Source organism: Notolepis coatsorum, assembly GCF_963971535.1.
Source record: "Notolepis coatsorum genome assembly, chromosome: 7".
NCBI classification, from domain to species: domain Eukaryota; kingdom Metazoa; phylum Chordata; class Actinopteri; order Aulopiformes; family Paralepididae; genus Notolepis; species Notolepis coatsorum.
Genome location: NC_140171.1, coordinates 48,285,505 through 48,309,857, shown reverse-complemented (window position 1 = coordinate 48,309,857; position 24,353 = coordinate 48,285,505). Strand labels below are relative to the sequence as shown.

The 24,353-nt window shown below is 44.4% G+C and overlaps 1 protein-coding gene across 2 annotated transcripts in view; it reads right to left on the bottom strand.

Moving 5' to 3' along the window:
- grk4 (G protein-coupled receptor kinase 4) overlaps positions 1-24,353 on the bottom strand; it is a 158,337-nt gene that overhangs the window by 41,365 nt on the left and 92,619 nt on the right. For both annotated transcript variants that reach the window (XM_084318031.1, XM_084318030.1), the window contains exons 3-5: positions 22,754-22,866; positions 21,514-21,591; positions 21,192-21,292 (exon numbers count right to left, since the gene is read on the bottom strand). In XM_084318031.1, the coding sequence (XP_084174157.1) occupies positions 21,192-21,292; positions 21,514-21,591; positions 22,754-22,866 (292 nt within the window). The remainder of the gene's footprint in view (positions 1-21,191; positions 21,293-21,513; positions 21,592-22,753; positions 22,867-24,353) is intronic.

Sequence of the window (24,353 nt, the reverse complement as noted above, 5' to 3'; positions counted from 1 at the left end):
GACAGGAAGAGAGAGGACAAAAAACAGGGGATGAGGAGGCAGAGCAGAAACCATTGTAAAGACACAACGCCAGAAGGATACAACACACTACTTTTAATTAATTAATTAGAGCGGAACTAAATGTATTGAGATTTAAATACAAGTGCTGTAAACAAACTGCTGGAGAGCTAGCTAGGTGGCACTATGGAAGCTCTCCAACCAGGGAGAAAGACAAAGCCAAAAACAAGAAAGTATGATGAGGCATACCAGTCTCCCTACTTAGCCCTGTGAGTAAAAGTTTTAAATTTTAAGTACATTTACATAGTCAATGGGACCTGTTGTTCAGCCTCACAATGCTATTGGATATTATACAACGGCATGCAAATTTCTCGATTCTGATTGGCCATTTACACGTCTTTATTGGCAACAATCCACGGTCCTGGGCTCAGGACCCGCCCACAACCGAATCACATATCACTCCCCGGCTCACTCCGGGAGAAAACAAGATCGCGGACAACAAATGGTTATGTTGAAAGCACCATAACGACTAAATATGAAGCGATTCTGTCAAGGGGAATGTGTTAGTCCTTTAAACAATGTTGGATGATGTAATTGATGGGTCTTGAGTCAATCTAGAACAAAAGAAAAATCGCGGATTGATTGATTGATTAATTGATTGATTTAAATTTCTTCCTTCCTACTTTCTACTGACTGCAGCGTTCTCTCTCACACTGTCCGACGCTGGCGTACCCACACACACACACACACACACACACACACACACACACACACACACACACACACACACACACACACACACACACACACACACACACACACACACACACACACACACACACACACACACACACACACACACACACACACACACACACACACACACACACACACACACGCACACACACACACACACACACACTCCTGTCTGCAACAGCGGGGGAGTCAGACTGAGAGAGAAGCAGCGCTGTTTTAAGTGAGCATGGTCTAAAAAAAAAAAAAAATAGGGCGAAGAAAACGTTTTTTTCCTATAGGGCAAAGAAAACGTTTTAATTTGTTTTACCTACTTTATATAGAAGCATCTAAGAATGAAGTTCTATGGAAAGTAGGTCTGCATTCCCTTAACAATTGTGTGTATTGAGCCGTACTGTATTGTACCCATTCTGCATCTGGTAATAAAATTTTCAATCAATCATTCCAATAATACACAGTTGGATGTGTTAGTTGGTTGGATGCACTTCAAGCTGCTTCCACATGAGGCAACTTCTCTCAATCATTCCAATAATACACAGTTGGATGTGTTAGTTTGGTTGGATGCACTTCAAGCTGCTTCCACATGGAGGCAACTTGTCTTTTTTGTAGTTGTGGGAACTACTTTTTCTGGCGGATGGTTTTTTCAATAAATCTTCGATTAATGTGTGTTTATTGTATAGAAATAAGGTTGGATGAATCTGGCAGTTGTATAAAAGCTTTACACCACTTGTAGTCGTGATTTGTGACCAATAAACCATGCCTAGGGGGGTCTAACGACCACCCCTAGGCATGGTTTATTGGTCACAAACCACTCCTGCGCGTGATGTAATGCTTAAATACATGTGTTTATAGGTCCCACTCTCTGGCCTCTGAAGTTGCTAAAGTCTTTTTTATTTGGGGGCGGTGCAATTTTGCCTTCAAAATAAAAACGTATTTTATTTATTCATATAGTATATATATATATATATATATATATATATATATATATATATATATATTTTTTTTTAAAGTAGTTATCTAACTATGAGACCCAATAAATGCACACTAAGAGGAACTTCAAGTGTAACTCATTCGGGGCCAGACCTCGGGTTAACTCGCCGACGCTTGAGCGCCAAACCCGAGAAAAGTCGGGTTTTCATCGTTATTTCTTTTATTCGATATTTCCATTCATTATCCATCCAGGGAGCCTGGTGTTATCATAGGGAATGAGTCTGAGATACCAAAAGTGCAATACCGGCCACATCCTACCAGGCGGCGGTATCGAGCACCCTTTGAAACTGTGTCTTGGGCTGTGCGTCGATTATATAGGTCCGGGCGGACTTTTCCATGTGGGGCAAGGGGAGCGGTTGTCCCAATCGGCTTGAGGAGCGTCAAATGCTCCAGATGGATGATGTATGGCGGATTATGTTGGCGACACGATCGACACCAATACTGGGACTCGCGATCAGATAATTGGAATATTCTTTTTGGGGCACATCCTAGTCAAGGTAAGGGCTATATGATATCAATCATGCGTTGATCAAAGCATGCCTTCATTGCGATCCGAGCGTATGTGTGTAACGCTAGTCCATAACATATTCCGTTGAAGGGTTAGAAATTAACATTTTTTTTCAAGGGCTTTTTTTGCCCCCCTTAATTGATTTTCGGGGGCTTTTTTTTGTATTTCGGGGGCACTGAATCTTTATGTTAAATGGTAGGGGTGGGACGGTTCACAAAATGGGACGATTTGGTTCGTATCACGATTTTGGGGTCACGGTTTTCAGTTCGATATATGTTAATTTTTATAAAAAAAAAATGTAACACTCAAATCTAAACATGCTTCTCATTTATTAAAAATAAAATAAAAGGTTTACAGTGTTTACAGCCTTAAATAATGTTTGGCACACAAAGACCGAACTGACTGAAAAATATAGGCTACATTTGTCAAAGTATTAACTTAGTGCAAACAAACAATATGCTCAGCCAGCACTAGACTTTCCTTTCTTTAATATAAACACACAAAAACAATGTCAACCATGTTTAAATTCCCTGATTGTCAGTTCTTAATGGAAAGATTCGTTTTCTGCTATTTTCGGGTCACGGTTTTCAGTTCGATATATGTTAATTTTTATTAAAAAAAAAATTAACACTCAAATCTAAACATGCTTCTCATTTATTAAAAATAAAATAAAAGGTTTACAGTGTTTACAGCCTTAAATAATGTTTGGCACACAAAGACCGAACTGACTGAAAAATATAGGCTACATTTGTCAAAGTATTAACTTAGTGCAAACAAACAATATGCTCAGCCAGCACTAGACTTTCCTTTCTTTAATATAAACACACAAAAACAATGTCAACCATGTTTAAATTCCCTGATTGTCAGTTCTTAATGGAAAGATTTGTGTTTTGCTTGAAATTATTATGTATCTGTCTACATTTATTTAGACTAACATTATTTAAATATTGAGTGCAACTGTGGTGGATTACGTAATTCGGTGAGTTGGAACTATCTATGGGTTGGCGCCGGGTCCCCACGGACATTTTAGCGTCACGGACCGCCAGCTCAGGCAATGTTATTATCAGCTCCGGTAACGTTAGGAGGTGATGGCATGCAGTGGGAAAGCGGCAATAGTCCCGGTTGGAGTTAGTAAAACACAGTTGTATGTTAGCCTTCTTGGATGTTGAATAAACGCCTATCATTGTCTTTAAACACCCCGCCTCTCAGACTCCCATTTCCTCCTCTGCTACAGTAGCTAGTAGCTACGGTGACATTTCATTGACTACAGTATTAGCTTGCGGGCTGCGTCGGGCTACCATAGTTAAAACGTGCGTTGTGTTTACAAACTCCTAACGCTATGGCAAGATGTGTGTAGGCCTATGTAATGTTAATGGCTATGTTTTTAAAGTCGTAATGAAGATTGATTTATATTGTGCGTGCCATTTTTACACAAACTGACTAGCACCTGGCAGCTGGCTGCTGCTGCCTGCAGCCAGTGCAGAACACTGGCTCCGCCAAATGATTTTTTTTTATTTGCGCGTCATCTGAACTGTACTCTCACAGACGCTCCATTACCGGATAAATATATATATATAATTAGTAAACTGTCGGGGGCATTAAGTGCCCCCCTTAACTGATTTTCGAGGGCATTTTGTCCATTTTCAAGGGCATTATGCCCCAAGCCCCCGTTAATTTCGAACCCTGCCGTTGGCGACGATCAAAGCATCAAACCCCCCCCCCCACCCTTTCATGCATTCATGATGGAACATAATACCTATCATATGCATTTGATTTTTTAATTGTAGCGTGTGTAGGGACGGAACGCCAATGCATTTAGTATAATACACGTTGGGGGCTATTACCAGCCTCCCATGAATTACCCTAAAACCATACTTATATTCACCACGGTATAAAACGGGAATGTATGGATGAAATTTTTATTTATTTTTCACATGTTGAACGATAGATACTTGATGTCAAATGGGCAATAGTATTGTATCCATAGCTATAATATATAATATAGTTATAGCCCTGCAAACACCGCCACGTATTCCTATACTTTATAACGCTGGCCTTTTAACCACACAGTACACAGCGCCCTCTGGTGCTGATTGAGTTACTGTTCGAATGAAAAGAGACCAGTAGAAAAAAATACAAAATAGATGGTGTGGTGTTTTTTTTTTTTTTTTAACGCTTTCCCGACTGCACTGATCAATTTCGCCATAATCAAAGCTCTGTAAAAACTACAAAATATAAAATAAACTAAGGCCCCGTTTAGACGGAAACGCTAGCAGGTGAATCCGCAAAAATATTTTTACGGATGTGCCTTTCGTTTATACGGAAACGGCGTTTTTACGGGGTGAAACCGCAAAAAAGTGAGACTACCTTCCAGGGTGGAATTCCTAGAAACGCAAAAGCTTTGCGCTTTCGTCTAAACTGTCAAACCGTATAAATCTGTTAAAACGATGACGAAAGGGTTGTCACGGCTCTGGTCGCGCGTACTGCTTACGTCACATGTAGCAGGTATGCGCCAGTAGCCGAGACGTAAACAAAGCAAGTATGTCTGACTATATCAACGGAGATCACCTGAAGGCTACATTGGCAGTACTTTTAACCCTTTCACTGTCACACGACAGAAGGTTAACCCTTTACTATCACACAACCGGCTGTTGTGTGGCAGTGAAAGGGTTAAATACACAAGAATCTGTCCCGCGGCGTGAGTGGACCCACTGTCTGTGAGTGACTCTGCTTTGGTACAATCACATTCCCCATCCACAGTCTGCGAATCAGAGGCAGAGTAGGGCGGGTCTTCACAGCACGTCATGTGACATATGCGCCAATCGTGTGACAGCGGGGTTCCGTCGTTACAGCGTCGTCTGCACGGAGAATTCCACCCCAAAACGCTCGTCTAAACGTAAAATTAAAAGTGAAACCGCAAGATGACTTTTGCGGTTTCTGTTCACAAAACGCTCGTCTAAACGTAGCCTAAATATATATACATTTATACAGTATATGGGGGGGAGGGGGGGCCCCTAAATGTTTACAATTATCCAAGGGGGGCCTAACTGAAAATGTTTAGGAACCACTGGAATAAGAATCATCAAAATTCCGCTTCTGTGAATAAATCACAAGTATTGTGGAAGGAGTGATGACAGCCACATTTCAAAACAGGAATTCCATTGAAAAACATCTCAACCACCGTATGGCTGCTGGCAACACAAACACGGGTTTGTGTTTTTCTGTGTTTGTGCAATTTGCTCTTTCTTTTGCATGTTATTTTTCTCTCTCTCTCCCCCTCTCTATCTCTCTCCCTCTCTCTACTTTGCATTTCTCTACAATTCTCCCTCTTCTCATTCTCCCTTTCTGTCATACATTCCCTCACTGTCTCTCTCTGTTTTGCCTGTATCCGTATCTCCCCTTGTCTGTGTATCACCTCCTCTCTCTGTCTCTCTGTGTATTGCCCATCTCTGTCCGTCTCTCTCTCTCCCTCTCTCTGTGTACCACCTCCTCTCCCTGTCTCTCTCTGTGTGTAGCACCTGTCTCTCTGTCTGTCTCTCTCTCTCTCTCTCTCTCTCTCTCTCTCTCTCTCTCTCTCTGTTGTCCCTCTTGGGACACTGTCGCCCGTCTCTCTCTCAGTACATGTGTCACCCATCTCTGTGCCTCTCTCTGTATCACCTGTGTCTAAATAAGCTTTATTGGCATGAAATATCAAAGTACCTATTGCCAAAGCAAGTCCAACATACAAACAATAACATTTAATAACTGTCCCTCTGTGTCGCCCATCTCCGTCTTTCTCTCTGTGTATCACCCATCTCTCTCTCCCATATCTCTGTCTCTCTCTCTTCTGTGTATCGCCCATCCCTCTCTCTCTCCTCTGTGTCACCCATCTATCTGTCTCTCTCTATCTGTGTATCGCCCATCTCTCGGATTCTCTCTCTCTCTGTCACCCATCTCTCGGTCTTTCTCTCTCTCTGTGTCACCCATCTCTCTGTCTCTCCCCCCTCTCCCAACCCAACCAAAAAGCTTTTATGGAGTGGAGAGCAGGCCATCTCTCTTTCATTGCAAAAAGGACATCAAATTGTGTAACCACACTTTGTTCTCAGTCTGTATGTCCGTATGTCTGTATGGCTGTCTCTCTCTCTCTCTCACTCCCTCTCTCTCACTTTCTCTCCATCGCCGTCTTCCCCCTGCCCCTATATGCACTGCTATGTATACATTTGACCACTCAGAGGTGTGAAAATGGAGGAACAGAGTGTCTTCCCCTGCAAATAAACGTAATAAACAGTGTTTTGCCCCTTTGTTCTCGTAGATTTCGGGATTCCCCTGGGAAGCGGCTAAGAGACGTCAGAGGCTCTCCATAACATCCCAACACAGTTCCCACTCTGCCTAATGTGGCTGGAACCTCAAGCTATTCCACAGAAAATTCTGCTTTTGTCTGGAATGTAGAAACATAAGGAAATCCAACTTGTGCCCTCAAGATTCCTTGCTTGAGTGTACACAATTGAGTGGTGCCATGGCATGCTGGGTACTGACTTGTACTGTCTGTACTAACTGGACTACATCAGCATAAACTAGACGATGACAGTAAATGGAAAGACTGTTAGATTATTGTAATTCTGAATTAAATTGAGTTTCTGTGTGTGCCACAAGCATTGCATTCTGGGTAATAATCCTTGATCTGTTTATTTATTTTGGCTCTCAGAACAGGAGGCTGAAACACCTGCAACTGTGTGTATGTAAGAGAGTGAGAGAGAGAAAGTGTGAGAGAGAAAGAGTGAGAGAGATAGTGAGAAAGAGTGAGTGAGAGAGAGTGAGAGAGAGTGATAGAGAGAGTGAGAGTGATAGAGTAAGAGTGAGAGTGAGTGAGAGAGTGAGAGTGAGAGTGAGAGAGAGAGAGAGAGAGAGAGTGTGTGTACGGGTGGAACACTAAGGGGGCTGTTGTTTTCATGCCAGCCATCCGGATGCCCTCTCTGCCCACTGCTCTTTTTCATTCGCCTCTACTTTGTGTGTGTATGCATGTGTGTGTACGCGTATGTATGAGTGCGTGTGTGTGTGTGTGTGTGTGATACTGCACTCCAGGTGCCAGCTGCCTCATCATTAGTGTGACAGGACAAGCTCTGTCCAACACTAGGGCTGCACGATTTTGGGAAATAATCTAATTGCGATTTTTCTGACAGATATTGCGATTGCGATAAAATATGCGATTATAATTATAATTTTTTTAAGCAGCCCCACAGAGGTTTATTGTAAAATGCGGCTTGCATCTGGCCTACCGGTGGGCATAAAAACGTCTTTTTACCTGGGAATCGATACCGGCACCCAACGGTACCTTTTTTTCAGTACTTTACTCTCCCTCTCTGAAGTCTAAACTTCACAACACACAATCTAAAACCCCTTACCTCCCTCTCCCAAACCGATCTTGTATCTCAATGGGACTCCCTGGTTCAATAAATATAAAAAAAAATAAAAATTACATTTTTTTTTGTGATTTGATAATTGCATCATTCCAAATCGCAATTTCGATAAAAAAAACAATTAATCATGCAGCCCTACACACTCTAACCACACTCCCAACACACACACACTAGGGCTGCACGATTTTGGGAAATAATCAAATTTTTAATTAGCGATTATAATTGAAAAAATATTTAAGCAGCCCCACAGAGGTTTATTGTAAAATGCGGCTTGCATCTGGCCTACGCGGTGGGTCTCTTCGGGACACCGAGCATGAAAATGTTCTTTTTACCTGGGAATCGATACCGGTACCCAAAGGTAGCCTTTTTTATGTACTTTACTCTCCCTCTCTGAAGTCTAAACTTCACAACACACAATCTAAAACCCCTTACCTCCCTCTCCCAAACTTCCTGGTTAAATAAAAAAAATGAAAGTTAGTGCATCGCACACCTACGCGGCCGCCCCGGGTTCGCTTCCCGCTCCCGGTGACATTTGTCGCATGTCTTCCCCACCTCTTCTCCTGTTTATCCTCTCCTCATCTGTCGGTCATGTCTGACCAAGAATAATAATAAAAAAATAAGCAATACATGCAAAAAAAAAAAAAAAAGTCTTAATTTTATTTTTTATTTTTTTTAAACAATTATTTTGCAATTATTTTATTTTTTTGCGATTTGCTAATTGCATCATTCCAAATTCGATTTAAAAACTATTAATCGTTCAGCCCTAACACACACGCACACACACACGTCTTGATGCAACAGCCAAGCTCAATGAGAAAATCCACAAAAAGGGTTATTGTTGAATTCAAAGCAAGTCAACCAGCAAATAATCAATCAATGATGTAATTAATCAAATTATTGACTGTAATCCTGACCAGAAGTATAGCTATTAATAATATTATTAATAATAATTATGTAATGGGGAGATCCCTAGTGGTTCTAACTATTAGTGTGTAGGTGATGTGTGGATGTAAGTGATTGGGAGTGGGTGTGTGCGTGCGTGCCTAAGCTATGCAGTGTATGTATGAAATGGCGTATGTGTGTGTGCGAGTGTGTAAGCTTTGCAGTGTGTGATTGTGTGTGTGTGTGTGTGTGTGTGTGTGTGTGTGTGTGTGTGTGTGTGTGTGTGTGTGTGTGTGTGTGTGTGTGTGTGTGTGTGCGTGTGTGTGTGTGTGTAAACTATGTAGTGTGTATAGGTTGTCGTGTGTGTACAGTATGTATATAGGATATAGTGTGTGTGTGTGTGTGTGTCTGCAAGTATTACATCTGAATAATCATGGCTCACACCGTGACACGCACCATCACCGCCTTCCAGTCCATCTCGCTCTCTCTATCCCATTGGTTCTGCATACGAACTGAACCAGTCCACCATATTCACCCTCCAGCCCCCCCCTCCCCCCCATCTCCCATGCTGTGCCATTCAAAAAACCCTCGTTTTCCACCTTCTGTCACGTCTTCCCAGTGTAAACTCAGAAGGGACATGCGTTCACTTCTTCTGTAGACTATTGACAATTGTATTTATTATGCTCGCCAAAACTCCCACTCAACATTTCATAATAATCTGTGAGAATCAGATTTTGCTGGTCGATCTTAGACAGTAATTCCTGCATTACAATCCTTGTAATTTATTATGTTAATTATGTCCCGTCTACTGCCTTGCAGGCCCCGCCTCCTCCCCATTCACAAGTCCCACACACCACTCCCAGTAGGTAAACGGTCATATCTTTCCTGTTTCGATTCGCCCTGATATTCTCAACAGTTCACTACCCAGTGATAATCTAACTAGCTGCTCCAGCAACATTTGAGTTTGTTAGTATTTCTGAATTCTAGGCTAATCATGAGTGGAATCATAATAATGGCCACCACTAGCGTTACTTTTACTGCTACCGCTGGCTACTATCACCTGGCTACTACGTCTGCTCTCCTCTTTTCACATCCACGACCCTCTGCCCAGGGAACAAACTTAACTTTTTGACTTACCAGCCATTTGGCTGGTAGATTTGAAAAACTACCAGCCATGCAAATTTTTTTACCAGCCAAAAATTATAAATAGCTTTTTAGTATATCGCCATGTGTTATTATTACTATATAATACTCTCATATGCTATTTTCAATTAATATCATAAACAACATAAGGAATATTAGCAAAATTTTGAGTGGACTGAAGGTTTAATAGTTTTAAATGCAAATAATTTATTGAAACATAGAAGTGGGGTCGGGACACGCACACACACACACTGTTTCAACTCACCACCCCCGCATCATATTGTAGTCCGTCTTCAAACTTCCACTCCTCTCGAGGGCGTGGCTAGGCGAGCAATGGAGTAACACAATGTTCGTTCGAGCTCCCGTCGAGTCTCTATTTTATTTTTATCTTATCTTAACACTTTGACTGCCTAAAAACGCTTTACAGCGTCATTGCTGGCGATGCTAAAGTTGCCGGGGGACGCTGTACAGCGTCCTTATATCAATATTTCAAAAATCTGCGATCTGATCCATAATGTCCCTCCGCTGGTCTGAGAACCACCAGCAGGACCCACTGAGCTCTCTGGCGGTTCAGGAGCGCCATCTGGTGGCCGATCGCGCAACCGCTTAACAGGAAGCACAGTGGAGGTTGTGCTACATGTCCGTATTGCTTCCGGCCACTCGGGATAGGTTCCGGCATTCTAGCTCGTCACTCTACATAGCGATCGATTGCCAATAACTCGATAAACAACATGATTTGGACGTATATACCATTATACAAGCTGGAGATGGACCGGGTAATAATATATCCCATAATGATAAAATTTCTACTCGACGATGATCGCCCAACGGCGCGCGGAGACTGGGGTGAGTTTCAGCGTGTAACGTTACCATCTTCGATACTAACTGCTTTTATCAACATTTGACCCACATTAGATGATTGGTATAACGCTGCCCACGGAATTATAAACGCCCCCTCGCCCATCCGGTCAACATCAGATGACGTGTAGTAACTTCTAGAAGTACGTCTAGTTGGAATTTTTTATATCGCGCTGATTGCCATCAAACTGTATTTCATCATCAATATAATGCATTTGGGGCTATATATCACGTTCTGGAGAAAGTTGCAGAAAGAGATGAAAACATACTTATACATTAGACCATACTTTACTATGAATATGTGAATGAAAAAGTTTAACGTTGCTACACAATGAACAATACATATAGGACTTTGAATGGGCCCTAATAATGGCAATGTAGCAATAGAATTTAAAAAGTTATAGCCCTGCAAAGAAGGGGACTTTCTCCATAGACAAATAGCGCTGGCAATCTATGGTATATCATTAATTTAACCCATGGCAGCCAAAGTGTTAATTTAATAAGCTTACGGATTTACAAAACTTAGTGAATCTTACTCAGGGTACATTTGTTCAAACCAATGGACATTGTTTACACGGACAGATGGCAGCAAACCTACGTAAATACAAATACGTCCCGACTCCAAGCAGGCCTGAAAAAGCCTCGACTTCCAGTTCCAAGCCACCACCGTCCACACCGCCAAAGATGTCCGGCGTGGATACCACAGCCTTAAAGGCGGAGATTCTCCTCGCGCTGAAATCGGAACTCGCAGGGATAATACAATCGGAATTGAAAGGTGCACTTTCCAAAGAGTTCAACCTTATTAGAAATGATTTGAAAGTGATGAATGAGGAAATGCGAGGCTGTGTCACGGCACTACGCATGGACATGAACAAAATGGAGGCCTCAGTTAAGGACGTGGAAGGTGGTCTCTCGATGTGGTCAGACGAGGTGGTAACGTTACAAACTACAGTCAAAGACTTAAAATCAGAGGTGGCGGGTCTCAGAGGGAAGTGTGAGGATATGGAAGGAAGAATGAGGAGGTGCAACGTGAGGATAATTGGGGTGGCCGAGACGGATGGCTCAAGCTCCACAGCTTCGGTCCCCAAACTACTGAAGGACGTGCTGCAAATGGATAATGAGATACTGGTCGACCGCTCACACAGAACGCTGGGACCGAAGAGGAAAGACGGGAAGCCACGCGCCATTGTGGCTAAACTTCACTACTTCCAAGACTGTGTCGAAGTGTTGAGCCGGGCGCGCGCCCGGGCTCCATTACAGGCCAGCGGTGTGTCTATTGCAATCTTCCCGGACTATGCAGCGAGCGTCGCCAGAGCCAGGGCTGCATTCACGGAGGTGAGGAAGTTACTACGCGGCCGACAGGTCACCTGGTACGGCATTTTATTCCCAGCCCGGTTTCGCATCACGTTCAAGGGAGAGGATAAAAAGTTCATTGAGGTGGGGGAAGCTATAGACTACGTCAGAAAGAACATTGTGCATGCAGCGACGGAGGAGGAGGTCGGGTAGGCCCTTGGTACACACAATGTTAGCAGTCTCTAAAAAAGAAAGAGTGGAAGATACAGTTTGCTCTGCACACCATTATAGGGGTGGACGGTATGGTCTAAAATTTATATCACGGTATAATTTGAAGCATAGACGGTAACGGTATATATCACGGTATCAGTGTTTCCGTTCGAATATATTTTTTTGCCTGATAGGCAGGCTATATAAAGAATGACATCCTCAAGGCATGTAGATTTATAATATTTTAACTTAAAACTAGGCTACTTTTGCGTATAAAGTCATTATATTCCAAATAAAATAAGTCCCGAGTCGAGACTCCGTGCTGCTCCCATTGCAAACAGCGGGCTGGATTTTGCTAGAAGCATATGTAGCTGCAGAGCCGCAGAGCCAGTGGCTCTTTCAGGTCGTTCAGCCGTTTGGTGGGGGGGCGCTGTTGAGCGGGCCTGTGACCAGACCTGAAAGAGCCACTGGCTCTGCGGCTCTGCAGCTGCATGCTATTTCGCAAATCCACTGCTGCAGCCGTCCTCCCGTCGTTATCATAACACTACACACATATCATAATGTTTACAGCAAACTGTAGTTGATCACCAGGTATGTTTTATTAACGTAGAATAATTCATATAAGAAAAACGATGGTAAGATCTCTTACCTTTCTCCACTGGTTAAAAATGCCAGGAACTGAAATTGAAACTTGCTGTGCGCCGCGGTGATATGTGTTTATTATGAAATGACAATTGCGTGTTACTGCGCGAAGCCTCCTAAATAACTTTTTCCAGTTTGCACATATCTATTATCTATGACTAATTCGATCTATTTTTAGGGGCAAATGCGATTGAAATAGTCGCGCTGTGGTTACATGACGTCATTGCTATTTTAGAGCTCCTCTACCGGTTACACGGTATAGTCAAAATCCATACCGTAGAGCAAATTCATACCGTTTATACCGTATACCGTTTATACCGTCCACCCCTACACCATTATAAACTTTTTCGATCGGAAGAGGGAGATACTCAGATGTTTATATGTTATATATGTACCGTACAGATGTTGTGAATGATGTCTTGATCTCAAAGGGTTACTACTTGCCAGAGGGTCACTGTAAAATCTGCTATTTAACAGATGTAATGATTCATCCAATCAGTCTCAGGAATAACCACTGGTTACAATTATTAAGTTAGGTTACACACTCAACATCTAGCAATTCTCCTATACCAACAGAGCACATAGAAAGAGAAGATGTTTAGGTGTGTACGAGCCACTTATAATATGCAGGTAATGTGCAGGACAATATTTGTATAGAGGCTACTGTAATGTCTACTGTGTAGCATCACCTGCCTAGTATTGAGAAGACACCACTAGACTGAGGAATTCACCAATCTCTCTAGACAATATATCAAGCAAAGTAATTCACCTACTCAGCTTCGAGAACTTGCCAATGGTCATGGCTAAGCCATACGATTTATTTAACATCCAGCGGATCTCCAGTCCTATACTAATAGCCACTTATGGAGTGCAGATGAAGTAGATATACTGTATAATTCTGGCCCCAATAGGACAATATATGTATGCACATATAGAGACATATGAGCATTTGCACACACGTCCACACTTACGTTGACACACACGCACGCACTCCTAATGGATACATTCTTACATTTATGCTGCTGCACATGCTCGCGCACATAATCGATACACTATCTAGACATATCACACACGTGGGCGCATAGTACGCACATGCACAGACATACATACACATGTACACATTACACAGATACATGGGCATAGACCCACACACTCACTCCTACACACCCATACGCTTACTCCCTGGCTGTGTCCGATACATCCATGCACACACACACATAGGTACACGTGCATACAACTGCACGAACACGGAAGGGCATGCGCCCAGACACACACCCGCGTATAAACATGTTGACACGCGCACACTCCCACACCTCTTCCAACTTACTCTATATCACACAACCAGGCACCCTTTTTTCTTCTTTTTTTTTGTCTAGCGGGGCACGCTGATCGCCCTTGCTAGGGAAGAGGTTGTTCTGCCTTACTTCGGGACCTGCTTAATGCTTAATGTGATATTGCTAATATACGGTTATGTTTGACGTTTACCGTCGCCACCTATATAAGACAGTGGAAGATTCTATATAATACCAAGATCTGAGTAAAGATTTTTTACTTTTCTTTTCTTTCCCTTTATTATTATTATTATTATTAGGGATGCTCGATATTGGCTTTTTTACCGATACCGATATTGTCCAACTCTTAATTTCCGATACCGATATCAACCGATACCGATATATGCAGTTTTTTTTTGTAATTAACATTACATATCTCTTGTTGTGGAATTAACACAACATTATGCATACTTTTGACAATAAATAAAATCAGAATTTGTTCTTACTTGCCTGGGTAAATAAAGGTTATAGAAATGTTAATTTTTTCTCTCCTAAGAGGCTCGACGGGGGTCTGAGAGAACCTCCAACACAAGCACATTATGTGTGGATTTGTTTCTGAAGGGTACTTAGGACACCTTGCTTTTATGGGTGTCAGGGGGGGGGGGGGGGGGGGGGGGGGGGGTACCAGACTTGTACATTCAACATGCTTAATTGATCAGATGTCTGTTTTGTTTTTCACCTGCAGCTGTGCTGAGCTCTCTCTAGGTTCCAGGTGCATGGCCTCTCTCATCTGCTATGATCGACACGGGTGATACCATAGGGCTAGAAGGGTGCTGTCAATTTCGTGAGTTGGAATGTTAAATCACTCAACCACCCAGTAAAGCGTAAGGTGCTTACTAGGGGTGTAACGGTACACAAAATCCACGGTTCGGTACGTACCTCGGTTTTTTGTTGGGCGATACCAGTGCATACATTAAAAAAAATAAAAATGTAAAAGAAATATAAATTATACCTTTTTTTTTATACAGCTACTGTTTTATATATACTGTTTTTTAGTAATAACTAGAAAGCAATGGTATTTATTCAACAACAGGTGATTGATTAATGATACTAATACAAATCTATACAATGAGTATGGGGCTGCAGCACTGCAGATATACCCTACTCCAATGATCCACACACGGACATTACACAGTGTTGCACTCGCTACCCAGTGGCTCTGCAGATATACCCTACTCAGTCTACAAGGCTCCGTTGAAGTAGCACAGAGGATCTGTTGTGATTTTTGCACAATAAATATTCAACATTCTCTTTTGAGACTCCGCCTCAGACTCTTATCATTTGGCACTAAAAGCTAAACATTGTCACCGATATGGCTGTCCGCAACATGTCATTAATTGTGTACGCGAGGTGGTTCAGTGACGACTCTAACGTGAGCTAGGTTAGCTAGCATGAGCTACCGAGAGATGGAAAGACTAACTTTACTGGTGAAAATGTGATTTACGTTGGAATACTCCTTTGCCAACTTGCTGTACTTTGCTTGCAGGTCTGCAGCCATTATTGCTGGATTATGAATAGCCCCAACTTTAGCCAAGGTAACGTTATGGCTAAACCTTTAACGTTAGTTAATGCTAGCTTTCGGTTAGCTGTTCAATGCTAGTAATAACACCACCAAGCGAACCCATCAGAGCTCCCCGTCAACACCGCTCTGTTGGGAGGATGGCATTTAAGAAAGTATCTCCTGTTAAAATGACAAACAGCATTGACACTTTAATTCACGGTCGGTTAAACACACGTTTGTTTTATAATGCTCACAGCAGACCGCAGTGTTGTTGATAAATTACGTGGGGCCGGGGGGATTTAAGTTCCGCAAAAAAAGGTTCCGCACCGTTGCAATCGTACGGTGCACAGCCCGTACTGTACCGGAGGACCACATTGACGCGGTACAGTACGTATCTGAGTACCGTTACACCCCTAGTGCTTACACATTTAAAACAACTCAATGTAGACATAGCGTTTTTACAGGAGACACACTTAAAAACTGCGGACCATGATCAACTGAGGGGGGGGTGGGTGGGACAGATGTATCACTCCAACTTCCACACAAGGGCCAGAGGAGCAGCCATTTTGATAGATAAAAACACGCCATTTACTATGTCAAGTGTAGAGGCCGACCCTGCAGGGCGCTATATTATAGTGGTGGGGAAACTGCATTCATTTCCGGTCATTCTGGCTAATATCTACGCACCAAACTGGGACAATCCTTTGTTCTTCACCAGCCTTTTTTCTCGCCTACCGGATATGACCTCGCACCATCTCATCCTTGGCGGCGGCATGAATTGTGCACTCTCCCCGGTGCTGGACCGTAGCTCGTCCAGGAAGGCCCCACAGTCTAGCTCGGCCCGCGCAATCGGGCGCTTTCTTAAATCATATGGGGTAGCTGACGTGTGGCGGTTTCGTAATCCTACATCCAGAGGATACTCCTTTTTCCCCCCGGTCCATAATACCTTCTCGCGCATAGACAGCGTTCTCCTGGATAAGAGACTCCTTCCCCTCGTAACCAAATGCGAATACGGAGCGATAGTTATCTCGGACCATGGTCCCTTAGTTATGAAAATGAGTATCCCGAATACACGGCTCGGCCACCGCCAGTGGAGACTCAACCCGTTGCTCCTGTCGGAGGAAGCCTTCACAAACTTCATCACCTCGGAAATTACATTATTTCTCGACATTAATAAGACTCCGGGAATGTCTTCTTTAACCATTTGGGAATCACTGAAGGCGTACTTAAGGGGACAGGTGATTTCATATTGCGTCAATCAAAAAAAGATAAACACGGCACGCCTTAAGCAACTGACGGACGAGATTTTGGAGCTAGATATAGACTACATAGCCACTCGCCATCAACCGACACGTTGAAAAAACGTATATCGTTGCGAACTGAGTTTGACCTCCAATCAACACGACAGGCTGAGTACCTCATTACTAAAACGCGACAGGGGTACTATGAACATGGGGAGAAGGCCGGACGGATACTTGCCCATCAGCTACGACAAAGAACTGCCAACCAGTCAGGCCATGTGAGCGGATCGGCGCGGCCGAGAAATCCGCTCTTCGCTCTTTAAAGCTTGGTCCGCTCCGCTAATCGATCATGTTGACCCCGCCCCCAAGTCGCTCTCCGCTCCCTCACCGCTCACCTTGAATCGAGCGCTCCCCGCGCCAGATCGCTCTGCTTTTTTTTTTTTTTTTTAGCATGGTGTAAATGAGCTCAAACTACAACAGTCTACACCCCCTGGGCCCCTTAACAATTGTTTGTATTGAGCCGCATTGTAATTGTACCCATTATGCAATGTTAAATAACGTTGTTTATCCATTCACTAGCTCTATTAAGCGATGATAGTTAGCCGAGCCACAATGCTATGGTCGCTGCCATTAACGTTAGCATGTAAGCTAACGACAACAACAATGGCGTCGATACTTTTCTAACATCCTGTGAGTGACAAAGCCTGAACAGGATATCACAGGTTCCCCCTTCTCAATTCTCATTGGTTGAAAATGGCCTTCATGTTTGTACATCGCCATCTGTTGCTTTGGCATTGTATTACATGTATATTATTACATCAGTGTTAAACCACTGTGTGAGCGGCCCGGAGTGGATTGGAGCGGAGGAGAACTCTCGCTCCGGACGTCGCGCCGACCCATTTTAAAACCCACTCCTCGCTCACGTCAAAACCGCCCGCTCCGCTCCAAGCGCCGCTCACGCTCATGATTTCTATAGGACCCTCCGCGTCCCGACAGTCGACCCAGAGAGGGCCACAGATCTGGAGGAGGAACTTACGGTTGCGGAGATTACGTCAGCGATCAGATCTATGCAGAGTGGCAAGTCCCCGGGGCCAGACGGCTACCCTACAGACTTCTACAAAAGATTCTCAACCCAGCTGTCCCTGGTGCTGCTAGCCGCATTTGATGAATCATTCTCAACAAATTCTCTTCCTCCGACCATGCGCCAAGCTGTTATCTCCTTAATCCTTAAGAAAGACAAGAACCCACTGGAATGCGGCTCGTTCCGTCCAATTTCCCTCCTTAACGACGATGTCAAGGTTCTCCCCTCAATTATCTCGCCGGACCAAACAGGCTTAATCAGGAATCGGTACTCTTTCTTTAATATCAGACGCCTCCTAAATATCCTGTATAGCCCCTCTCCACCCGGAACACCTGAGGTGGTCCTCTCCCTTGATGCGGAAAAAGCGTTTGATCGGGTGGAGTGGAACTATCTTTTTCATGCTCTGGAGAGGTTTGGGTTTGGCCCTAAGCTCATAGCTTGGATTAAAATTCCATATACGTCTCCGATGGCTGCCGTTCGCACCAACAACAATCTATCCACCTACTTTGAACTCCATAGGGGTACGAGACAGGGATGTCCTTTATCTCCACTCCTTTTCGCGATCACAATGGAGCCCCTTGCGCTGGCTCTGAGGCAGAACACCGATATCAAAGGGATCATGCGCGCGGGCTCGGAGCATAAAGTCTCGCTCTACGCGGACGTCATGTTGTTGTATATATCATAGTGATGCACGATATATCGGCCGCCGATATAATATCGGCCGATATGGCAGTTTTTTTACACATCGGTATCGGTCCGATATCAAGATAGGGCCGATATTAAAAAAAAATATATATATCTTTTTACATGTTTTGGCCTTAAATAGTTTCAAAATATCAGTCATTTCTGAAAATAAGTTACAAAAGTAAAAAAATTATGCGTTTTGGAAAATAGCTCTTTATTTGATTATCATAAAAAAGTGTTTTCTATACAGAGATATCGACATCGGTAAATATCGGTATCGGCCAGAACAGCAATATTAATATCGGTTATCGGTATCGGCCAGAATTTTCACATTGGTGCATCACTAATATATCACAACCCCAAACAAGTCTTCCTCGGTTGATGACCCTACTTGCGGACTTCGGCAAAATATCCGGATACAAAATCCACGTTCAAAAAAGCGAACTGATGCCCGTCGGCACCTCGGCAGATCGGATACCTCTGAGCACATTCCAGTTTAAAATTAGCCCTAAAAAGTTCAAGTACCTCGGGATATGGATCACGCATGAACATAAGGACCTATATATGGCTAACTATCAACCTTTACCCTCTAATCTGGCAAGAGATATTGAACGTTGGGACCCCCTGTCGCTATCCCTGGGTTGGAGAATCAACACAATAAAGATGAATGTATTGCCGAAATTTCTATATGTATTTCAGAGTCTTCCAGTCTTTCTGACTAAAACGTTCTTCTCCAAGATAAACAACCAGATATCCTCCTTTATCTAAAAAAAAAAAAAACGCCCCGGATCAAAAGATCTATGCTGCAGAGACCCCGCGTAATGGGTGGGATGGCGCTTCCAAACTTTATTTACTACTACTGGGCAGCAAACATAAGATCGTTATTATACTGGGTAAAGGGCGAGGACACAGCCCCCTGGTGGACAGTGCTGGAGAGAGCGTCGGTTAAATCCACCTCCATATCTGCCTTGTTATGTGCTAAGCTCCCGTTCACACAGCCCATATCTAGCTTTACCTCGAACCCAGTTGTCATCCATTCGATAAAAGTGTGGAACCAATTTAGAAGAACCTTCTCCCTCAGGGAACTATCACTGGCTGCTCCGATCACAAGAAATCACATGTTTGTCCCATCAACGATGGATAAGGCCTTCGACAGTTGGGCTGGGAGTGGAGTGATTACGCTGTCTGACCTCTATATAGACGGAAACTTTGCCTCCTTTGAACAGCTAGTACAGAAATACAAGATCCCTAGGTCACACTTCTATAGATACTTGCAACTCCGGAGCTTCGTAACTTCGAACTCGGACTGCTCCCCCATCCTTTAGCTCTTCCTTTCCACCATCCTTTACTTCCTACTTTCCCCCCATCCTTTACCTCCTTTCCCCCATCCTTTACCTCCTCCTTCCCCCCACCCTTTACCTCCTCCTTCCCCCCACCCTTTACCTCCTCCTTCCCCCCATCCTTTACCTCCTCCCCCCATAATTGACCTCGTCCTTTCCCCCATCCTTTACCTCCTCCTTTCCCCCATCCTTTACCTCCTCCTTTCCCCCATACTTTCCCCCATCCTTTACCTCCTCCTTTCCCCCATCCTTTACCTCCTCCTTTCCCCCATCCTTTACCTCCTCCTTTCCCCCATCCTTTAGCTCTTCCTTTCCACCATCCTTTACTTCCTACTTTCCCCCCATCCTTTACCTCCTACTTTCCCCCCATCCTTTACCTCCTTTCCCTCCTCCTTTCCCCCATCATTTACCTCCCCCTTCCCCCCACCCTTTACCTCCTCCTTCCCCCCATCCTTTACCTCCTCCTTTCCCCCATCCTTTACCTCCTCCTTCCTTTACCTCCTCCTTTCCCCCATCCTTTACCTCTTCCTTTCCCCAATCATTTACCTCCTCCTTTCCCCCATCCTTTACCTCCTCCTTTCCCCCATCCTTTACCTCCTCCTTTCCCCCATCCTTTAGCTCTTCCTTTCCACCATCCTTTACCTCCTTTCCCCCATCCTTTACCTCCTCCTTTCCCCCATCCTTTACCTCCTACTTTCTTCCATCCTTTACCTCCTTTCCCCCATCCTTTACCTCCTCCTTTCCCCCATCCTTTAGCTCTTCCTTTCCACCATCCTTTACTTCCTACTTCCCCCCCCATCCTTTACCTCCTACTTTCCCCCCATCCTTTACCTACTTTCCCCCATCCTTTACCTCCTCCTCCCCCCATCCTTTACCTCCTCCTCCCCCCATCCTTTACCTCCTTTCCCCCATCCTTTACCTCCTCCTTTCCCCCATCCTTCACCTCCTCCTTCCCCCCCATCCTTTACCTCCTCCTTCCCCCCATCCTTTACCTCCTCCTTTCCCCCATCATTTACCTCCTCCTTTCCCCCCATCCTTTACCTCCTACTTTCTTCCATCCTTTACCTCTTTTCCCCCATCCTTTACCTCCTACTTTCTTCCATCCTTTACCTCCTTTCCCCCATCCTTTACCTCCTCCTTTCCCGCCTCCTTTCCCCCATCCTTTCCCCACTGAGTGTACTTGCAGAGGAGCGCATGGCTCCGAGTGCATCCTCCCCAAGCTGCCTGCTTTAGGCTGCTGCATAGATAAACAATCGATTTCTATTGAATATGTTGTGTCTGTGTGGTCATTGGTGTGAAATGAACTAGTGAGTGTGTGTGAAGGAAGACCATGAGACCTACTTGTTACAGTCATTGAACAACTCCTTGCAGGGAGTCTGCTCCAGCTTCTCCCGGCACCCAGCCACCACATCCTGAGGTATGTCCGGCAGATGGGCTGCCGACTGGTGACACAAACACACAGGTCAGGATGCTCCAACAGTCCACTCATTGTTTATCAATTCCTTATCTTTTGCCTAGAATATACAGTTTGAATTTCAATCTACTCACTAAACTGCCATCAAAATCATGTGGGATTAAACAGGTTTCTGCTTGGATGCAGGTACATTTTGCGGAAGAATTGTACATCTAATGGAATTTGTGTGTGTGTGCGTTTGTGTCTCACCCCGTTATTGAAGTATGTGTCTAAAACATTCAGTCCGTAGTCCCTCCTCTTCTCATCAGGAGCTAGCTGGTACACCGCCTAGCCAAGAGAAAACACACACAGCTTTAGCTACAACGCACTCATCACCCGTCCATAGAAGGGGGGGGGGAAGAAAGAGAGACAGAAAAAAAGAGAGCGAGCGAGCGAGCGAGCGAGCGAGAGAGAGAGAGAGAGAGAGAGAGAGAGAGAGAGAGAGAGAGAGAGATGAATGGATGGATAGAGTAAAGGTATGAAGGAAACCCTCATCATCATCATCATCATCATCATTCCAGAAATTATAATAGCAGACAGACAGACACACTGTCTGGAGATGGTGTCACTAGAGGCAACATAACTTCTCTGTATTAAAGGAAGGAAAATGGCCGCCGTGTTTGTCTTTGTGCTTCAACAGTTATATCTGTCAACTTTTAATTTTGTCCGTCATATGCTGCAATGATTGTTGTCACATTTAACAATGTAGCAGCCCTTATGGCTATGAGTCGGGTGAGCATCCAGCGTGTGGCAGTGCGGGAGTGTTTTGTTAGTGGTAATAGGTCTCCAGCACACAGCCCAGCCAGGAGGCCAGACCCCCACAGGAGCCACGGCCATGTCAGGCACTGAAAAGTCTGCTTTATTCTGTGCATTTATGTGCGAGAGGGAGAATGAGAATGACTCTGTGTGTGTGCATGTGCGTGTGTGTGCATGTATGCATGCATGTGTGCCTGCCTCTGGAGAGACTTGACTAATGTACCTTCTTATTAAATAAGCATGATTTCCCCCCCGTGTTTTCCTTTCTCGGACACCTCCAGGGGCCCAGACACAAGCCTGGGCCTGTGTTAGTTGGCTCACCCAGGGGACCTGCCTCTGACGTGGGTTTGACCTCATGGAGAGAGTGCATAGAGGAAGGGGGAGTGAGAGTTTGTGTGTGTGTGTGGGGGGAATTCTCTGACAGCCTGTCCAAGTCCCTAATCACCCAGAACCCCCCCCCCCCCCCCCCCCCCCCCGACACTATTCCCCCTGCCAAGACCAGGCAAAGGACCAAACCCCAGATTTCCTCCCACTCCTCTCCTTCGCTCTCCAGGCTCAGGCTCAGGCCTGTCCCATGAGAGCAAGCAGAGGAAGCAATGGCAGAAGGAGAGAGAGACAGAGAGAAAGAGAGAGACTGTAAGAGACTACAGGTCATCTCCGATAGGTCATGTAGTAACATTATGATAACTCTTACCACAGCGTCCATAAACTCGATGCAGCGTTTGAGCTCAGGTCTGGTGTCACAGTACTGACGGAACAACAGCCGACCTATTGGCTGCCTCTCACACAGACTTGTGTAGTCCCGCTCTGAGAAAAAGAGAGAGACAGAGAGTGAGAGAGACAGAAAGATAGAGACAGAGACACACGGAGAGACAGAGAGAGAGACAGGGAGGGAGAGAGAGACACACAGATAAAGGGGTATTATTATAGCACATTAAAGCAATTTGTACATTTGTTTATGCAAAACAAACACAATGTAGACATTAGGGTGTTGTGTGTATGTGCACACGTGTGCATGACATGTGTGCGTGTGTGTGCGTGCGTGCCGAGAGCAGCTGGCCCTGGCCTATTAGGACTAATGGTGTTCAATTGAGTCATATTTCCTGAGGAATATGAGGAAGATGACCCAGGACGTGTTCTGCCACTGGCCGACAGCAGACACACACACACACACACACACACACACACACACACGCACACACACACACACAAACATACAAACTCAAATAAGTCATACACAAACACGCAAAGATGGGCACAAGGTTAAGAGAAGCTAGTTAGTCATAAGCATCTTATGAAGGTTTGGGGGAGTTTAGCTAAATAGGACAACGTGCTGCAGTGGAAGGACTGACTATATCAGTTCAACACAAAACCACAGACCTCACACCACATAACCCACTGTCTACTAAACTAGACCACCAGGGTTGCCCCGCCACCGCCCTCGTTGATTAGCTGACTAATCTGAGACCAGGTATAGAACTTGGGTCCTTTAGACTGAGACATCTTAAAAAAAGATTTTTTTACATGATTAGAGCTGCTTGATTATTTCCTTACCGCAGAAATTTGCAAAATATTTCCTACCGCCGCGGTTATTACCGCACGCACACAAAAAAAAAAAAAAAAAAAGTTTGAATGCATTTTTTTTTAGTGGTAGTCTACTCTTTATAGCATATAGCCTGCCTCTAGTCTAAATGTCTATCTTTAGAGGATGACTTTGCAGCATGAATATTGTTTGGGATTCGGCAAGCACGCATTAGTTATTGAAAGTGAAACACGGATTCGAAGTTTCCCCTCTGGTCGTGCGCAGTTCACTCGGTGTCGCGGGCAGGGGTGGTTACCCCTAACGCTTATAGCTTATCCGCAACAGTAAGTTACTTCCGGGGTAGGCCTGATTGGCCCCGACAGGCACGTGACGTGCAACTTTCTCTGCCGCGCGGCACGCTCCGCGGAGCCGAGCGGCAGAGCTTGCGGAATTACGTAACCGTCCAAATACGCCATGACTTTCATTCGGCGCTTCAGCTCACCTGGCAGAGCAGCGGTCCTGCGATCCTGCGGTCCGTTGTTGGTGAGTTCGAATCCCATCAATTTTTTTTTTTTTTACGTGATTTTTTTTTTAACGTGTATTCTTTCGCCGGTTAAGGTTAGGCATGGTTAAGGTTAAGGTTAAGGTTAGGCATTGTTTCTGAGTTGGTTAAGGTTAGAACGGTTAAGTTTAGGCGCTGTTAAGGAGCTGGTTAAGGTTAGAGTTTGTCTTAGAGAATGGCAATATTCTTTCTATGGTTAAGGTTAGGCAT